Raw genomic sequence first — 17,693 nt, 5'->3', positions numbered from 1 at the left:
TTTCCTTGCTTTATTTGCCCATTTATTACATTTATATGCCGCCCATCTGACTGTCCATCCACTCTTGACGTGGCTCAGCAGATGCCGGAGCTACTGGGATAAGCCCACCTCCCGCTCGCCCCCTTTCCCTCCTCAACCCCGCCACCCACCCCAGAGGAAAAGGCCTGGACACCCAGGGCACATTCTCCGGGCTGGGCCCAACAACCCAGTGCATGCAGGATCCGTGGGAAGGGGAGGGGAGGGGGACCCCCTTACCTGCGTGCTTGTTCCGCCGGTGGTTGACCCTGGGGGTGGAGGACCCATTTCCGCGGGGCAGGAAGAGGGCAGCGCCTTTGACCGTGAGAAAGCTTTCGCTGATGCTGCAAGAGAGGGAGAGCAAAAGGAAGTGAGAAGGGCAGAGGAGGGGGGGAACAGCAGGAATGCGGCCGGGGGGGGGGGGGGAAAGGGAAGGCATCCTCTTCTTGATGGCAAGATTGAGGAGGGGAGGGGACGGCACCCAAGGACCCGTCCGTCCCTCCCTTCTGCCCCCACCCAAAGGGGAAGGATGCAGCCAAATGATCCCTTTGCACTGGGGCCGAAAGGGAAGGCAAAATCAGCAGGGCCTCGGCTTGCAAAAGTAACAGAGTTGGGAGGGACCATGGAGGTCATCTAGTTCAACCCCCTGCTCTCGCATGACACCTATACTATTTCTGTATAGAAAGGGAGGGGGGAGAAGGAAAGAAACAAAAGGAAGGAAGGAAGGGAAGGAGAAAAGGTCTGGAGAGAGAGAAGGGGGGAAGGGAGAGAGGATGGAAGTGTGAGAGGAAGGGAGGGAGAAGGAAGGAAACAAAAGGAAGGAAGGAAGGGAAGGAGAAAAGGTCTGGAGAGAGAGAAGAAGGGAAGGGAGAGAGGATGAAAGTGTGAGAGGGAGGGAGGGAGAAGGAAGGAAAGAAACAAAAGGAAGGAAGGAAGGGAAGGAGAAAAGGTCTGGAGAGAGAGAGAAGAAGGGAAGGGAGAGAGGATGAAAGTGTGAGAGGGAGGGAGGGAGAGAGAAGGAAGGAAGGAAACAAAAGGAAGGAGGGAAGGAAGGAGAAAAGGTCTGGAGAGAGAGAAGAAGGGAAGGGAGAGAGGATGAAAGTGTGAGAGGGAGGGAGGGAGAAGGAAGGAAAGAAACAAAAGGAAGGGAAGGAGAAAAGGTCTGGAGAGAGAGAAGGGGGGAAGGGAGAGAGGATGGAAGTGTGAGAGGGAGGGAGGGAGAAGGAAGGAAGGAAGGAAACAAAAGGAAGGAAGGAAGGGAAGGAGAAAAGGTCTGGAGAGAGAGAAGAAGGGAAGGGAGAGAGGATGAAAGTGTGAGAGGGAGGGAGGGAGAAGGAAGGAAAGAAACAAAAGGAAGGAAGGAAGGGAAGGAGAAAAGGTCTGGAGAGAGAGAGAAGAAGGGAAGGGAGAGAGGATGAAAGTGTGAGAGGGAGGGAGGGAGAGAGAAGGAAGGAAGGAAACAAAAGGAAGGAGGGAAGGAAGGAGAAAAGGTCTGGAGAGAGAGAAGAAGGGAAGGGAGAGAGGATGAAAGTGTGAGAGGGAGGGAGGGAGAAGGAAGGAAAGAAACAAAAGGAAGGGAAGGAGAAAAGGTCTGGAGAGAGAGAAGGGGGGAAGGGAGAGAGGATGGAAGTGTGAGAGGGAGGGAGGGAGAAGGAAGGAAGGAAGGAAGGAAACAAAAGGAAGGAAGGAAAGGAAGGAGAAAAGGTCTGGAGACAGAGAAGAAGGGAAGGGAGAGAGGATGGAAGTGTGAGAGGGAGGGAGGGAGGGAGAAGGAAGGAAGGAAACAAAAGGAAGGAGGGAGGGAGGAATAATGGGGAGGAGATGGGAATGAGAGGGAGAGAGGCAGGGAGGAAGGAAGAAAAGAGGAAGATGGGAATGAGAGGAAGGAGTGAGGGAAGGGATGGAAGGAGGGAGGAAGATGGGAAGGGAGAACGGGAAAGTAGATGGGAAAGAGATGAAGAGAGGAGGAAGGAAGGAAGGAAGGAAGGAAGGAAGGAAGGAAGGAAGGAAGGAAGGAAGGAAGGAAGGAAGGAAGGAAGGAAGATTGCAGCATGGATACCTCTTGCCTTGACCGACATCCTGCTGAGTTCATCTCCCTTCAAGAGCTCTAAACCTCTCACAATCCCAGGGCTGGAAGAGACCTCGGAGGTCTTCTAGTCCAACCCCCTGTCCAAGCCAAGGCAATGCTTTTCCAGCATCTAATTTGGCAGCCGGCTGCCCAGTTTACCCAAGGACGTCTCTGCTCCATCACCCATCATCCCCAGCTCCTACAGCAGGGTCCTGGATTAGGCAGAATAGATTCATGGGATCCTTTTTTCCAGGGCAACTGCAAACGTCACAAAAGGGATCAGCCATTTTTGGCGGGGGAAGGTTAATAAAAACAGGTGTCAAAGCAAATTTAAAATAAAATAAAATTCGAATCTTGCAGGAGGTCAGAAAACTTTGCTCCCTGCCTCACATGGAGATCAACAGGTTGTGAGTTTGGGAGAGTTTGCTTCGATGTTTAAAGTGTTCCACGCTTTCTTATTTTGGGGTATTTTTTTTGTGAACAGAAAAATTTCTCACGCCAACAACGCCAAGCTCATTTTTGCCCGTCTTCTGAAAATAATTCCTCAAAGCAAAACAGCCACAAAAAACAACACAAGACTTCCCAAATGCACACATTTTTTAAACAAAACAAAAGTCTGCATCTGTCCGGAAATTCATCACTTCTGTACTACAGCTGCGGTTAAAGTGTCTGATTTTTTTTTTCTTGTGCAAAAACACAGAGGCCTTTTTTTGAGGCAAAAAACCCACAACTTTTTTTAATGCATCTTTCAGAACAAGGCAAATAACAAACCACAACCTGAAAGCGAAACCTGTTCCTTGATTTGAAATAAAAACTTATTGGCTATATCTATATATATAAAAGCCAAGTATCACTCACGCAGCATCACGAAATCTCCAGACCCGTAAAGCTTACAAACTTGAAGCTTCTAATCTAGGTGCTTGTTAAGAGAGGATTTTTCGCAATGATCATTAGTATTTCTCATATAGTAATTAACATGCTAAGGAGTTCTACTCCCCCTCCCCACCTGAAAAGAACTCTGTTCCAACTGCCAGTTGCTTTATATTAACATACTCTGGCACTAAGGAGTTAGACATTCTACCCCCCCTCCCCAGCTGAAAAGAATTCAGTTCCAACTGCCACTTGCCTCACATTCCATTACCTCAGTTCAAACTGGCGGACATTCCACTCCATCACTCAGGAGCGGTCTGGGGCTCCTTACACTACTACACGTCGCTACCTCACCAAAATGTCTACGCCTTCCACCTCTGGAACTGCTTCTGGACTCAAGGCGGCGGGAGCGATACTCCCTTATGTGTTTCAATCACCGACCACCGCCGAGCCAATGGATTGTGAACCGAATTTATCCTGCGTAACCCTATCACATAGTTTCTTGCCAAAAGTATTCGCTCCCCCATCCAAATAACCAGAACCAGGTGTTCCCATCACTTCCAGGGCCACAGGTGTATAAAACCAAGTCCCTAGGCATGCAGGCTGTTTTTACACACATTGGTGAAAGAAGGGGCCGCTCTCGGGAGCTCAGGGAATTCCAGCGTGGAACTGGGATAGGATGCCACCTGTGCAACAAATCCAGTCGTGAAATTTCCACGCTCCTAAATATTCCACAGTCAACTGTCAGCTGTCTTATAAGAACGTAGAAGTGTTTGGGAATGACAGCAACTCAGCCACGAATTGGTAGGCCACGTAAACTCGTCCAATATCAGTCTGTGACCTCACAAATGCGCTTCTGGAAGGATGGTCAAAGATTCCCATCAACACACTCCCGAACCTTGTGGAGAGCCTCCCCAGAAGAGTTGAAGCTGTTATAGCTGCCAAGGGTGGACCGACGTCCTATCGAACCCTATGGATTAGGAATGGGATGTCACTTACAGCAAGTTCATATGCGAGGAAAGGCAAGTGAGCGAATACTTTTGGCAATATAGTGTATTTTTATTCCCTTCGCAGGCGAAATGAACTGGGCAAATCCCTTTTGCTCTCTTTACGCAAGATTTAAAGAAATTAATAAAAAAAGACCTGGGGGGGGGGGAATTGGAACTTTTATGTTTATATATGTCAGGGGTGTCCAAACTTGGGAACTTTAAGACTTGTGGACTTCAACTCCCAGAATTCCCCAGCCAGCTATGCTGGCTGGGGAATTCTGGGAGTTGAAGTCCACAAGTCTTAAAGTTCCCAAGTTTGGACACCCCTGATATATGTTAACGGTAGCACGATTACAGTAGTGGTGCAAAATTGTGGAAACCTTTTGGGAAAAGTGTACAGTATTTTTGAGGTTTGATGGCTAATAACACCACTTTCTTTGCGGGGGGGGGAAGTAGTACCATTAAATTATATATCAATGGAAAGATAATTTAATCAAGAATGTAATGCAATAGCTTTTATGATGGATTTGCTATCAGAATAGCAGTTATAAAGTGAAAACATAGAAAAAACACGATATACAAAAATTCTCACCATAGAAAAATTGAGATACACAAAAAACGGGTCAGTTAAATACTTAGTTGGGTAACCTTTAGAATGAATTACGGCCTTACAATGTCTTCCCATGAAGTGAACCAAGTCTTTTAGTTCTGCAGCTGTTATAATGTGAAACCAAGATTGAATGACTGCTTCTATTAACTGGGTTTTATTATTGGCTATGTTTGTCTATAACATTTCGTAGAATACATTGAACAAACTTTGTTGCATTACATTCTTGATTAAAATATCTTTCCATTGATATAGAATTTTATGGTACTCCTCCTCCAAAACAAGGAGTAATGGTATTCTAAGCCATCAAACCTCAAAAATACACTTTTCCCAAAAGGCCTTCCACAATTTTGGCCTCTACTGTACTTTATGCATAAAAATGGAAGGACCTTTCTTTTCCCCACAATGGATGAAGGGCTGCAAAAGTCGATGGAGTTTGCAGAGTGGGCTAAATTGTCAGCTTTGATCAAAGCAAAATAATAATAAATGCAAATGCTTTTATGACTACTTGGAAACCACTTCTGGACTTTGCACGAGGTGGGTGGGAAAATGAAACTTTGATTTTAGGTTTTACCGATCAGATAGATTTCTTGATAGGGAAATGGCTAGTTAATACTATATTGGAAAAGTCAAAAGTTGAGGTTTAATTGCTATTATCTTATTCTACTGCACCAAAAAAGACTCGGAAGTCAAAGCTTTTTATTTCTTTGGTCCCTTCTTTTCTACACTTTTCCCTCCCTTAGTTTTACTATTGTTTGTCATTGTAGATTATACGATAAACTGATAAAAAGGACAATTTGAAGGCTTTGGGAGTTGATGTGCACAAAATTGTAGGGAAGGAAATTGGGACAACTTTGGACTTGTGCTTTATCTCTGCAAAATCCAATTTTAGCCCAACGGCTCCTTTTAAAGCTCCAATAAAAGTCATAAAAACGTGTAATCAATAACTTAATCAGAACACAAGGAGATGACCGTGCACCTTTTATGATAGTGGTGCATTTTCGGTTTTTGGAAGCTGCAAACACAACTGTTGACTTTCCACGTCATAAAATCCTTGGGGGAATTTTGAAACCCTTATGCAAAGGCTCAGGGCAGGCAGCCAAGAATCAAAGATACCTTCCAACTTGTGACTGAGTGAAAGTCTCTGCTTTCAAGCACAGATGGTCCTCGACTTACGACCGCAACGTGGGAATTTCCACTGTTAAACAAGGCGGCTGTTAAAGGAGTCGTAATACTGGCTGGAGGATTCTGGGAGTGGAAGTCCACTTATCTTAAAGCATGCTGGCTGGGGGATTCTGGGAGTTGGTCCACCCATCTTAAAGCACGTTTCCTAGGGAATTCTGGGAATTGAAGTCCACCCCTCTTAAATCAGGCTGGCTGGGGAATTCTGGGAGTTGAAGACCAGATATGTTAAAGTGGCCAAGATTGGAAAACCTTGATCCACATGTCCAGAGGTTGTCCAGCAAACCTGCAATTTAATGCATGGCCACTGCTTTTCAGAAATTTCTGGAGGTCCCTCCTTCCAAAGCCCCTATCTCCTGCAAATTACCTCTCTCTCACTTCAAACTGTAAAATTCATGCCCTTTTCATCCTTTGCATGTGGACAGACAGACAAGACACTGTATCAACCATTGCTTGGACGCTGCTTCCCATCCTCTCCAGCTGCTGAAAACCTCTTTTCTCCTTGCTTAAAGAGTCTCTGAAAGGCTCATTTGACCTGTAAGACCGAGGGCAGCTGGACTACGCAATCAGGGGTGTCTCTGAAGAATGTGGAAAAACAGACCCATCGGTGTAGAAGGAGGCAGGAAAAGTAGCTGAGAAGATGGAACTGAATTTGAACCCAAGCCAGAAAAACAGCAGGTTGATTAAACCTCACCCGAGGCACTAAACACAGAGGGGAAACTGGAAATGGACTGTCACAAGAGAAGTTTGAATGATAAAATGATAGAGTTGGAAGGGGCCTTGGAGGTCTTCTAGTCCAACCCCCTGCTCAAGCAGGAGACTTTATACCATCCTGGATAAATGGCTGCCCTTTCAATGTCTTGAAAGCCTCCAGTGATGGGGCACTCATCTGTAAAAAGCTTAGACAGGGCTGTAAAGCACCATGAAGCGGTATGTAAGTCTGAGGCCTATTGCTTGGGAAGGAAGGAAGGAAGACAAGAAGGAAGGAAGATGGGAGGGAGGGAGGGAGGGAGGAAAGGAAGGAAGGATGAGAAGGAAGGATGGAAGACAAGGAAGGAAGGAAAGAAGACAAGAAGGAAGGAAGATGGGAGGGAAGGAGGGAGGAAAGGAAGGAAGGATGGAAGACAAGGAAGGAGAAGGAATGTTCTTGCAATTTTTAGAAGGCAGTTTGCAGGCTAAACTCTGCCCACAGCCAGCAAGTTCGATCCTGACTGACTCCAGGTTGACTCAGCCTTCCATCCTTCCAAGGTGGGTAAAATGAGGACCCAGATTGTTGGGGGCAAGAGGCTGACTCTGTAAACCGCTTAGAGAGGGATGTTATAGCACTATGAAGCAGTATATAAGTCTACGTACTATGGCTATCATGTCCCCGTAATTCCTCTGTTCTCTAGACCGGCCAAACCGAAATCCTGCAATTCTGTTCTTCCTATGTTTTAGCCTCCAGGCCTTTCATCATCTTAGTTGCTCTTCTCTGCACTTTTTCCAAAGTCTCCACATGTTTTTTTTGTAATGTGGTAACCAAAGCTGGATGCAGAATATGCCAGGTGTGGCTTTACTAAGGCTTTAAAAAGCGGTGCTAATATTTTTTTCTCCTTAATTCCAGGTTGCTTCTCACCTTGATGAGTTGCTTCTTGTCCTGCCTTCAGGTGCTTTGGAAAACAGCTTGACTCCCTCTTCTTTGGGGCAGCCCCTCAAATATTGGAAGACTGCTATCATGTCTCCCCTACTCCTTCTTTTCATTAAACTTTAGACATACCCAGTTTATTCATATGTTTTAGCCTGCAGTCCCCTAATCCTCTTGGTTGCTCTTCTCTGCACTCTTTCCAGAGTCTCAACGTTGCTGAAAATAGAGTTGCAGAAACAGAGCTTGGGAAGAAGGAAGAGGAAAAAGAGACCTGACTTTTAGGTCAAGGAGTCACACTTCTATGCAAATCTCGGCACTTCTATTCCTTTCCTCCAGAGATAAGACTGAGTGTAAACATGGGAGCAGGCTTCAAAAAATACCAACACCAACGGAAGTTGCTCTCATACATTGTGGCTCTCCTGAACGGAGAGAAGTTGGCAACATAAAATTGCAGAGGACTCTACAACTGGAAACTCCAACCTTGGCCACTTTGCGACTTGTGGACTTCAACTCCCAGAATCCCTCAGCCAGCTTTGCTTTAAGACTGGTGGACTTTAAGACACAAGGGGAGGAACCTGGGCCAGTCCTGGAGTCTGGGGAAGGCTCTGACGAGGGCTCTGTGTCGGAGGCAGAGAGGGGGCCAGAGCCATCCGACAGTTATCAGCTGCCTTCAGAGTCAGAGATCAGTGGGGCAGAAGAACAGCTGGAGCCTGTTCCCAGTGTGAGCATACGCAGAGTGGCCAGGAGAAGGGAGCAGCTAAAGAACAGGGATTGACTTGGGAGTAAGGCCACAGGTGGACGATGAATGGCCCCTCCCAGAGGGAATAAAAGGGGAGCGAAAGGGGAGTGGAGTTTGCAGGAGACCATTAGTTCGCTTCATTGGTTTGTGACTCTCCTTGCCAAGTTTTGCAGATATGGGCCTGGCAGCTCTCCAAGCCAGAGAAGGTCTGTGACCATAAATCCTCCCTTGAGAGATTTAGCTGGATGTGGATGAATAGGATTCACAGGAAATTAATGAAAGGGGCTTTTGGAGGGACCAGGAGTTGGCTTCATGCTCTTGGGAAGCCTCGGTCAGGACACGACCCGTCCCCCTCCACACGGCTTCTCTCTCTCTCTCTCCCCCTTTCCGGAGAGCCAAGAACGGGACGTTGCGTTTGTGTCTCTTAGCAAACATCAGGAAGGGACGCTTATTTTGTTCTGCACCATTTCTCTCTCTCTCTCTCTCACACACACACAAATTGTGGCTCCGATGATTGTGTAAGCAGCAGACATCAAAGAGAAAGGCGGGCGGTGCAGAGGGCAGGATGGGGCAAGACACGGAGCAAAGGTTGCCGAAGGGGAAGTGAGAAGGGGAGGCTGCGTCACTGCTGAGCAGAGAGCAGGCAAGGGGAAGTGGGGCTTTCGGGGAAGGGAAGTCCAGCCCCACACATGGTGGGGGAGGAGGGGAGTTGGATGGCTTGACGTAAACCAGGGGTGTCCAAACTTGGGAACTTTAAGACTTGTGGACTTCAACTCCCAGAATTCCCCAGCCAGCCATGCTGGCTGGGGAATTCTGGGAGTTGAAGTCCACAAGTCTTAAAGTTCCCAAGTTTGGACACCCCTGATGTAAACAGAAGCAGATGACCCAAAAGCAGGGGGCATTGCAGGAACGGTTTTTCTCCCTTTGGTACGAAATCTGGGCGAATAATCTGCCCCAAAGCAATGAAACGTCTATGGAGGTGGTCCTCGACTTACAACCTCCACAGAGGTTCAACCTTTTTGTTGTTCGTCGAGACGTTGGTGGAGCGAGTTTGGCTCCTTTTTTTCAACCGATGTTTCTTGCCTCCGTTGTTAAGTGAATCGCTGCGGTTGGTAAGCTAGGAAACACGGTTGTTCAGTGAATCGGGCTTCCCCCGTTGACTTGGCATGGCGGAAGGTCGCCAAAAGGGGATCGCGGGACCATTGCGACCGTCATGAATGTGAACCAGTTGCCGAGTGTCTGAATTCTGATCATGTGGCGACAGAGATGGCACGGCGGTCGTTAAGTGTGACAAGTCACTTTTTTTTCCACAGTGCCATTGTAACTTGGAACAGTTACTAAAGGAAGTCAAAGAGTACATGTGATGCAACGCCTAGAACAAGAGTCTCCATCCTTGGGAACTTTAAGCCTGGAGGACTTCAACTCCCAGAATTCCACAGCCAGCAAAGCCGGCTGAGGAATTCTGGGAGTTGAAGTTCAAAAGTCTTAAAGCAAAGCCGGCTGAGGAATTCTGGGAGTTGAAGTTCAAAAGTCTTAAAGCAAAGCCGGCTGAGGAATTCTGGGAGTTGAAGTTCAAAAGTCTTAAAGCAAAGCCGGCTGAGGAATTCTGGGATTGAAGTCCACCAGTCTTAAAGCAAAGCCGGCTGAGGAATTCTGGGTATTGAAATCCACAAGTCTTAAAGCAAAGCCAGCTGAGGAATTCTGGGAGTTGAAGTTCAAAAGTCTTAAAGCAAAGCTGGCTAAGGAATTCTGGGAGTTGAAGTTCAAAAGCAAAGCCGGCTGAGGAATTCTGGGAGTTGAAGTTCAAAAGTCTTAAAGCAAAGCCGGCTGAGGAATTCTGGGAGTTGAAGTTATACAATAGTAGAGTTGGAAGGGACCTTGGAGATCTTCTAGTCCAACCCCCTGCCTAGGCAGGAAGTTCAAAAGTCTTAAAGCAAAGCCGGCTGAGGAATTCTGGGAGTTGAAGTCCAAAAGTTCTAAAGCAAAGCTGGCTGAGGGATTCTGGGATTGAAGTCCACCAGTCTTAAAGCAAAGCCGGCTGAGGAATTCTGGGAGTTGAAGTCCAAAAGTTCTAAAGCAAAGCCGTCTGAGGGATTCTGGGATTGAAGTCCACCAGTCTTAAAGCAAAGCCGGCTGAGGAATTCTGGGAGTTGAAGTCCACAAGTCCTAAAGTTCCCAAGGTTGGACATTCCTGGCCTACAGTATTTTCTTATGCTTGGTCACTGGAAGAAGCTGGACTTCAACTCCCAGAATTCCCCAGGCTGCATAACAAGAATCACAGCTCGACTTACAACAACCCATTTAGTGACCATTCAAAAAATTACAACGGCATTGAAAAAAAGGGAGTTATGACCGTTTTTTTCTCACTGAACTTTGCAGCCTCCTCAAAATTTTGCAGACCAAAAACCCAGGTCTTGGGGCCCAGAGCCAAAATAAAGGAGACCCCCCACAAAATCCTGCACCCCAAAAATAAAGGGGGACACTGGCTGGAGAGGAGAGCTACAGTTTCTTTCCCTGCTGAAGACAATTCTGTCCTCGACTTTACGACCGCAACTCAGCCCAAAGTTCCTGCCACTAAGTGAAGCCTTCGTTCGAGATTTTTGCTTCATTTTATGACCTTTCCTGGCGCGTTTGTTAAGCGAACCACTGCAGTTATGACGTCAGTCGCACGGTTGTTAAGTGAATCTGGCTTCCCCATTGACTTTGGCCATAGGAAGGTCGCAAAAGGGGATGCTGGGAACACTGCGACCGTCATAAATAGGAGTCAGTCGTCACGTGCCTGAATTTTGATCATTTACACTGCAAAGGGTCATTCAATGGGAGAAACGGCTGTAAGTCCCTTTTTCAGTGTCGTTTTAACTTTGAACGGTCGCTAAATGAACTGTTGTAAATCGAAGATTAGCTGTATTGGGGGGGGGGGAATCATGCAGGCTTGCGTTTCAGGGGTCTTTTGTTATGTTGGCCCCCGGGAGCCCGAAAACCTGGGCTTGGTGTGCATGGAACTTCCTGCCTAAGCAGGGGGTTGGACTAGAAGACCTTCAAGGCCCCTTCCAGCTCCGTTAATTCTGTTCTCAATGTGGGTGAAAAAGGAGACGGGCCGGCCCTTTTCGCTTGTAACCTGGCCACACCTGGGTGTTGGCAGGAGCCGCAAGAGGAAACCTCTCGACAACTCACAAAAGAAATGACAACAAAGAGCCCGGTGACGTCAAAAGGCTTCGGCCCCCACCGGCAGCAGGGAAAGAAAGCTGATTTTCCAACACCAGCCAGGATTTTTTTTAAAAAACAAAGAGCTCAACCATTGTTTTCTTTCTCTTTTTTAACAACACCGAAGCTCCTTTTCCATCATCCAAGCTAGTCGTTGCCTTGGGCGTTTATGAATGGGGCTGGAACAGGCCCCCCTCGGGGGTAAATAAATGGAAATCATGCAAGAAGCAACCGTGGAAACTCATCAAGGAAAGAAGCAATTGAGGAGAAAGTCCCTGACAGTGAGGACAATTAACCGTGGAACTCCTTGCCTCCAGAAGCTGTGGTTGCTTCTGCTTCCACAACTTCGTTCCTTCCTTCTTTCTTTCTTCATCTCTGGAGGTTTTCAAGAAGAGGTTGGATAGCAACTGGTCTAGGGTCTCCTGCTTGAGCAGAGGGCTGGACTAGAAGACCTCCAAGGTCCCTTCCAACTCTATTCTGATTGATTGAAATGGTCTAGGGTCTCCTGCTTGAGCAGAGGGTTGGACTAGAAGACCTCCAAGGTCCCTTCCAGCTCTATTCTGATTGATTGAAATGGTCTAGGGTCTCCTGCTTGAGCAGAGGGTTGGACTAGAAGACCTCCGAGGCCCCTTCCAGCTCTATTCTGATTGATTGAAATGGTCTAGGGTCTCCTGCTTGAGCAGAGGGCTGGACTAGAAGACCTCCAAGGTCCCTTCCAGATCTATTCTGATTGATTGAAATGGTCTAGGGTCTCCTGCTTGAGCAGAGGGCTGGACTAGAAGACCTCCAAGGTCCCTTCCAACTCTATTCTGATTGATTGATAGATCCCATTGAAACGAGAGAATGAAAAAGAAATAAAGAGGAAAAGGAAGAATCTGGGGGGGTTGATGGAACCAACACCCCCCCCCACCCCATCCCCAGATTTCTGATTTACAGATAGTCCTCGACTTATGACCACAACTGAGCCCAATTCTGCTAAGCAAGACAGCTAAGTGAATTTCCCCCGTTATGCAACCATTCTTGCCACCGTTGTTAAGCGAACCTCTGCAGCTGTTAAATTTGTAACCCGGTTGCTAAGTGAATCTGGATTCCCCGCTGACTTTGTGCCCGTCAGAAGGTCAGAAAAGCAGATAATGGGACCCCGGGAACACTGCAACAACCGTCATAAATATGAATCAGTTGCCAAGCACCTGAATTTAGCTCACAATGGTCGTAAGTGTGAAAAACGGCCCTATGTCCCTTTTTTTCGGCGCCGTTCTAACTTCACTAAGTGAACGGTTGTAAGTCGAGGACTAGCTGTAGCTGGCACACCTGCAGAAAATGTCACCTCCGCCATTAAGTTGCCCTTCCCTTCCCTGCACGGGCAAAGCCAAGGGTGAAACCTAAGCCGAAGCAGGGGAGGGGAGGTGGGAGGGGAGGGGAGGGCAGGGTGAGGGGGGGGGGGAAACGTAGGCTGTTTTGTTCTTAGTTTTTCCCTCCTTCCAGGTGGCTCACAGTCACAAGTTGTGATGGCAACACAACCCAGTGGGAAGAGGAGCAAACCGGCCGCAGGAGAAGAGCGGGGAGGGGAGAGGAGAAGAGCAGGGAGGGGAGAGAAGAGCGGGGAGGGGGTTTGGGATCTTGGCTGAAAAGGGGGGGGAGAAAATGTACCCCAAAAGATGGGGAGCTTTGGAACAGTGCAAGAAAGAGGCAGCCGCTTATCGGTAGGTCTCGTGGTGAAGGTCCCAGGCTGGAAACCGGGTGCCTGGGAGTTCTAGTCTCCCCCTTAGCCATGAAAGCCAGTGGGGTGACTTTGGGCCAAATCCCTGGGAGACGGTGAGTCCCACTTTAGGCATGAAAACCGGCTGGGTGACTTTGGGCCACTCCCTCTCTCTCTCAACCTAACCCACCTCACAGGGTTGTTGTTGTTGTGGGGGGAAGAGGAGGAAGGAGTGCTGTGTTTGCCACCTTCAGTTATTTATAAAAATAATTTAAAAAGTAGGAGGGGAAGGAAAGGAAGGAAAAGACGGAAGGGAGGGAGGGAGGAAGAAAGGCAGGAGAACAGGAAGGAGGAAAAGAAGGAAAGGGAAATGGGAAGGAGGGAGAAAGAAAATGGGAAGGAGGGAGGGAGAAAGGCAGGAAAACAGGCAGGAAGAAGAAAGAGAAAGAGGGAAAGAAGGAGAAAGAAAAGGAAGGAAGGAAGGAAGGAAGGAAAGGAGAGGGAGGGAGAGAAGGAAGGAAGGAGAGCAAAGGAAGGAAAGGAGCAGGAAGGAAAGAAAGGAAGGAAAGAAAGGAAGGAAATGAGGGAAGGAAGGAAGGAAGGAAGGAAGGAAGGAAGGAAGGAAGGAAGGAAATGAGGGAAGGAAGGAAGGAAGGAAGGAAGGAAATGAGGGAAGGAAGGAAGGAAGGAAGGAAGGAAGGAAGGAAGGAAATGAGGGAAGGAAGGAAAGAAAGGAAGGAAAGAAAGGAAGGAAATGAGGGAAGGAAGGAAGGAAGGAAGGAAGGAAGGAAGGAAGGAAGGAAGGAAATGAGGGAAGGAAGGAAGGAAGGAAGGAAGGAAGGAAATGAGGGAAGGAAGGAAGGAAGGAAGGAAGGAAGGAAGGAAGGAAGGAAATGAGGGAAGGAAGGAAGGAAGGAAGGAAGGAAAGAAAGGAAGGAAATGAGGGAAGGAAGGAAGGAAATGAGGGAAGGAAGGAAGGAAGGAAGGAAGGAAGGAAATGAGGGAAGGAAGGAAGGAAGGAAGGAAGGAAGGAAGGAAGGAAAGAAAGGAAGGAAATGAGGGAAGGAAGGAAGGAAGGAAGGAAATGAGGGAAGGAAGGAAGGAAGGAAGGAAGGAAGGAAGGAAGGAAAGGAAGGAAGGAAATGAGGGAAGGAAGGAAGGAAATGAGGGAAGGAAGGAAGGAAGGAGCCAACCGTTTTGTGCCTGGTCTTCTTCTGACCGACTACTGGACTTTGGCCGGCTGACCGTCCGGCCGTGGCTGCGCTCAAGAGGCCCCAAGTGTGATGCCCGGGGTCAGCTTAAGGCTGGAGATGGAAAAGGGATAGGAAGCAGGGATTACTCCCAGACAGAAGATACAACTACTCCTAGGAGGAGGAGGGGGCGAAGGCAGCTGCTACTCCAGGCTGGGCCAAAGTCACCCTGTCCAGCCAGAGACCCCCCTCCCTCCCTCAAGACCCTCCCCCCCGAAGATATTTCCAAGGGGGAAACTTCAAGGGGCGTCCCACGTGGCCGGCCGCCTCTGTGGTAACCAAGATACCACCGGGTTGCCACGTGGAGTTGCCACGGAAGGCCCTCCAGCCGAGCAAAAATGTGGCAGGCCAGAGGGGGGGGCATCTCTGTGCCCTTCACACCCAAGTCCCCGTGCTCTTTCGATGCTACAGAGTCCTCAACTTACGACCGCAACACGAGCCCAATATTTCTGTTGCTAAGCGAGACCATCGTTAAGTGAGCTTCGGCCCCTTTTACAACCTTTCCCGCCACCGTTATTAACAGTAGCCAAAAAGCTTTGACTTATAACCCACTTCATAGTCGGCCTCTTGCCCCGCGACAATTGGGGTCCTCATTTTAGCGACCGCGGAAGGACAGAACGACGCATCAACCTTGAGCCTGGCGAGATTCGAACCCCTGGCAGTAGGCAGAATTAGCCTGCAAGACAGGCTAATTCCGTTTTGCAGTCCTTGACTTTTACGACCAAAACTGAGGCCACAATTTCCAACACTAAGCGAGACGTTTGTGAAGTGAGTTCTGCCCTGTTTTATAACCTTTCTTGGCACTGCTGTTAAGTGGACCGCTGCAGTTGATAACTTAGCAACCCAGTCGTTAAGTGAATCTGGCTTCTCCGTGGACTTGGCTTGTCGAAAGGTCGCAAAATGGAGATCAGGTCACAAACACACACACACAGGACACTGCGACTGTCATAAATGCGAGTCAGTAGCCAAGCGTTGGAGTTTTGATCACATGACCGTGGGGAACGCTGCAACGGTCGTAAGTGTGAAAAACATCACTTATTTCAGTGCCGTTGTGACTGAACGGTTGCTAAATGAAGCGTTGTAACTCAAGGACTACATGTATGATGCAGATAATAATTTGGGGGTGGATCCTGGACTCTTTCTCCACCCAAAGCCCCCAAAAGACTCCAAGAGAATTGTTGTTGTTGTTGTGTTTTGTTCCCCAGCAGTTGTGAGTCACTGTGTGTAACCCGAGTGTGGGGATTACTGGCTGGAAAACCGCAAAGCCTCTTAAATCCCCCCCAAGCAGAGCCTCCCTCCCACCTCCTCCACCTCCCAGGACTCTTATGAGGGGCTTTTTGAAATGGGGGGGGGGTAACGGAGGCTTCCGGAAGAAATCAAAGCCCCCCCACCCCATAATAGAATGACATTGAATATAATATAAAGATAATACAATACAATACCATAGCAGAGTTGGAAGGGAACTTGGAGGTCTTCTAGTCCAACCCGCTGCCTAGGCAGGAAACCCTGGTCCTTTCTCCCTTCCTCCCTCCCCCTTTTCCTACCCTTCCCTTTCCTTGCACTTTCTTTCTCTTTCCTTCCTCCCATCATCCTTCCTTCCTATAAAATAACAGAGTTGGAAGGGACCTTGGAGGTCTTCTAGTCCAACCCCCTGCCTAGGCAGGAAACCCTATACCGTTTCAGACAAATGGCTACCCAACATCTTTTTAAAGACTTCCAGTGTTGGGGCATTCACAACTTCTGGAGGCAAGCCGTTCCACTGATTAATTGTTCTAACTATCAGGAAGTTTCTCCTCAGTTCTAAGTTGCTTCTCTCCTTGATTACTTTCCATCCATTGCTTCTTGTTCTACCCTCAGGTGCCTTGGGGAATAGTTTGACTCCCTCTTCTTTGTGGCAGCCCCTGAGATATTGGAAGACTGCTATCATGTCTCCCCTAAGATATATTATTATTGGATAGGCGGAAGATGATGTAATGAATTGTTATAATATAAATGATCCCAATATTTAATATAGTTTGTTGAACATGAACGAATAAATAGTGATAGTCAAACAAATAAGCTACAATGATAATAATGTATATAAATATATTGGATTTGATAATATGCAATTTCATATAAACTGCAAGTGATGACCATGGAAAGGATGCAAAAAACCTTGCAAGCAATCGACACAGCGTAGGTGATGAAAGATGGTTTTGTGTTTTATGTCTTGTTTGTTTATGTTTGTTTAAAAAATAAAAAATTTTCTACAAAGCAAAACAAAAAGCAAATTGGGGAGAGATACTAAAACAACAAAATTAAAAAGGAGAAAAAGATTGGAAAGAAAAAAATCCAGGAATTTTAAGATCAAGAAAAAGAAAAAAAACAGGTAAATGGGTGATAGAAAAGGATTTACTAGGAGAACAGAATGAAATTTAGTAAATATAACCAATGATATAAGCCAGGGGTGTCCAAACTTGGGAACTTTAAGGCTGGCTGGGGAATTCTGGGAGTTGAAGTCCACAAGTCTTAAAGTTCTCAAGTTTGGACACCCCTGATATAAGTTCAATACAATGCGAGGGATATAGATTAAAATTATTGTGGATAAGTAATAAAGTGAAATGTCTATTACATAAAATTAAATTTGATGATATGTGTTATTAATAGTAAAACAGAATAATAGAGGGAAATGATAGGTTAAACTTGATTAACATTGAGATGCAGAAGGATATTGTTTATATATTAAGAAAAAATGTAAATGAAGTGGGAGGAGAGGGAATAAGAATAAGAGGACTGAAATGTCAAATGGAAATAGGATGTCAAATGTACTATGCATAATAGAAGATGTAAAGGGGGGGGGGGAAACCAGGACAACACTTTGTTTATAAAAGTTAAAATATGTAATAAAAAATAAATGTTTGGGGGGGGAAAGCCCCCCACCCCAAATCTATGGCTGGCGATGATAGCTTTTGCAAGCTTTCCGGATGAGAAAATAGAAATATTGAGAAGGAAGCCTCGTCTAAAAGAGCCAGGGAAGGAGGGGGGGCAGGGGGGGCTCCCCCTTTTCGTGGTGTTCCCTGCAGAGGAATCTACTGACTGCCCAGGGCTGAGAAAGGGGGGTGGGCTCAAGCCTTCGTGGGCCGGGGTTCAAGGGGGGCATCAACCTGTGTGCCAAGTCAGCTGGAATAGCTTCTCTGCCCCTGAAGGGAGAGGAAGAGTTGGCAGCTGCCCTTTGGGGTTATCCGTCTCCCTGGAATTCTCTTTCCCTTCCAGCCGAGAAAACAGGAGGAGGAGGAGGAGGAGAGGAGGAGCAGGAAGAGGAGGAGGAAGAGGAGAAGGAGGAGGAAGAGGACAGGGGAGGCAGGAAGTCAGGAGGGAGGGAATGTGGGAGAGAGGAAGAAAAAAGCAGGGGAAGGGAGGAAAGGAGGAAGGAGAGAGAAAAGAAGGAGAGGGGAGGAGGGAGGGAG

General features: G+C 47.4%; 1 protein-coding gene across 4 annotated transcripts in view; it reads right to left on the bottom strand.

Moving 5' to 3' along the window:
- The window catches only part of SSH2 (slingshot protein phosphatase 2), a 141,933-nt gene that overhangs the window by 45,142 nt on the left and 79,098 nt on the right, over window positions 1-17,693 (bottom strand). For all 4 annotated transcript variants that reach the window (XM_081945386.1, XM_081945388.1, XM_081945385.1 and 1 more), the window contains one exon: window positions 256-359. In XM_081945386.1, the coding sequence (XP_081801512.1) occupies window positions 256-359 (104 nt within the window). The remainder of the gene's footprint in view (window positions 1-255; window positions 360-17,693) is intronic.

This window comes from Natrix helvetica (assembly GCF_964273705.1).
Source record: "Natrix helvetica genome assembly, chromosome: 2".
NCBI lineage: Eukaryota > Metazoa > Chordata > Lepidosauria > Squamata > Natricidae > Natrix > Natrix helvetica.
This window is presented reverse-complemented; position numbering and strand designations above follow the sequence as displayed.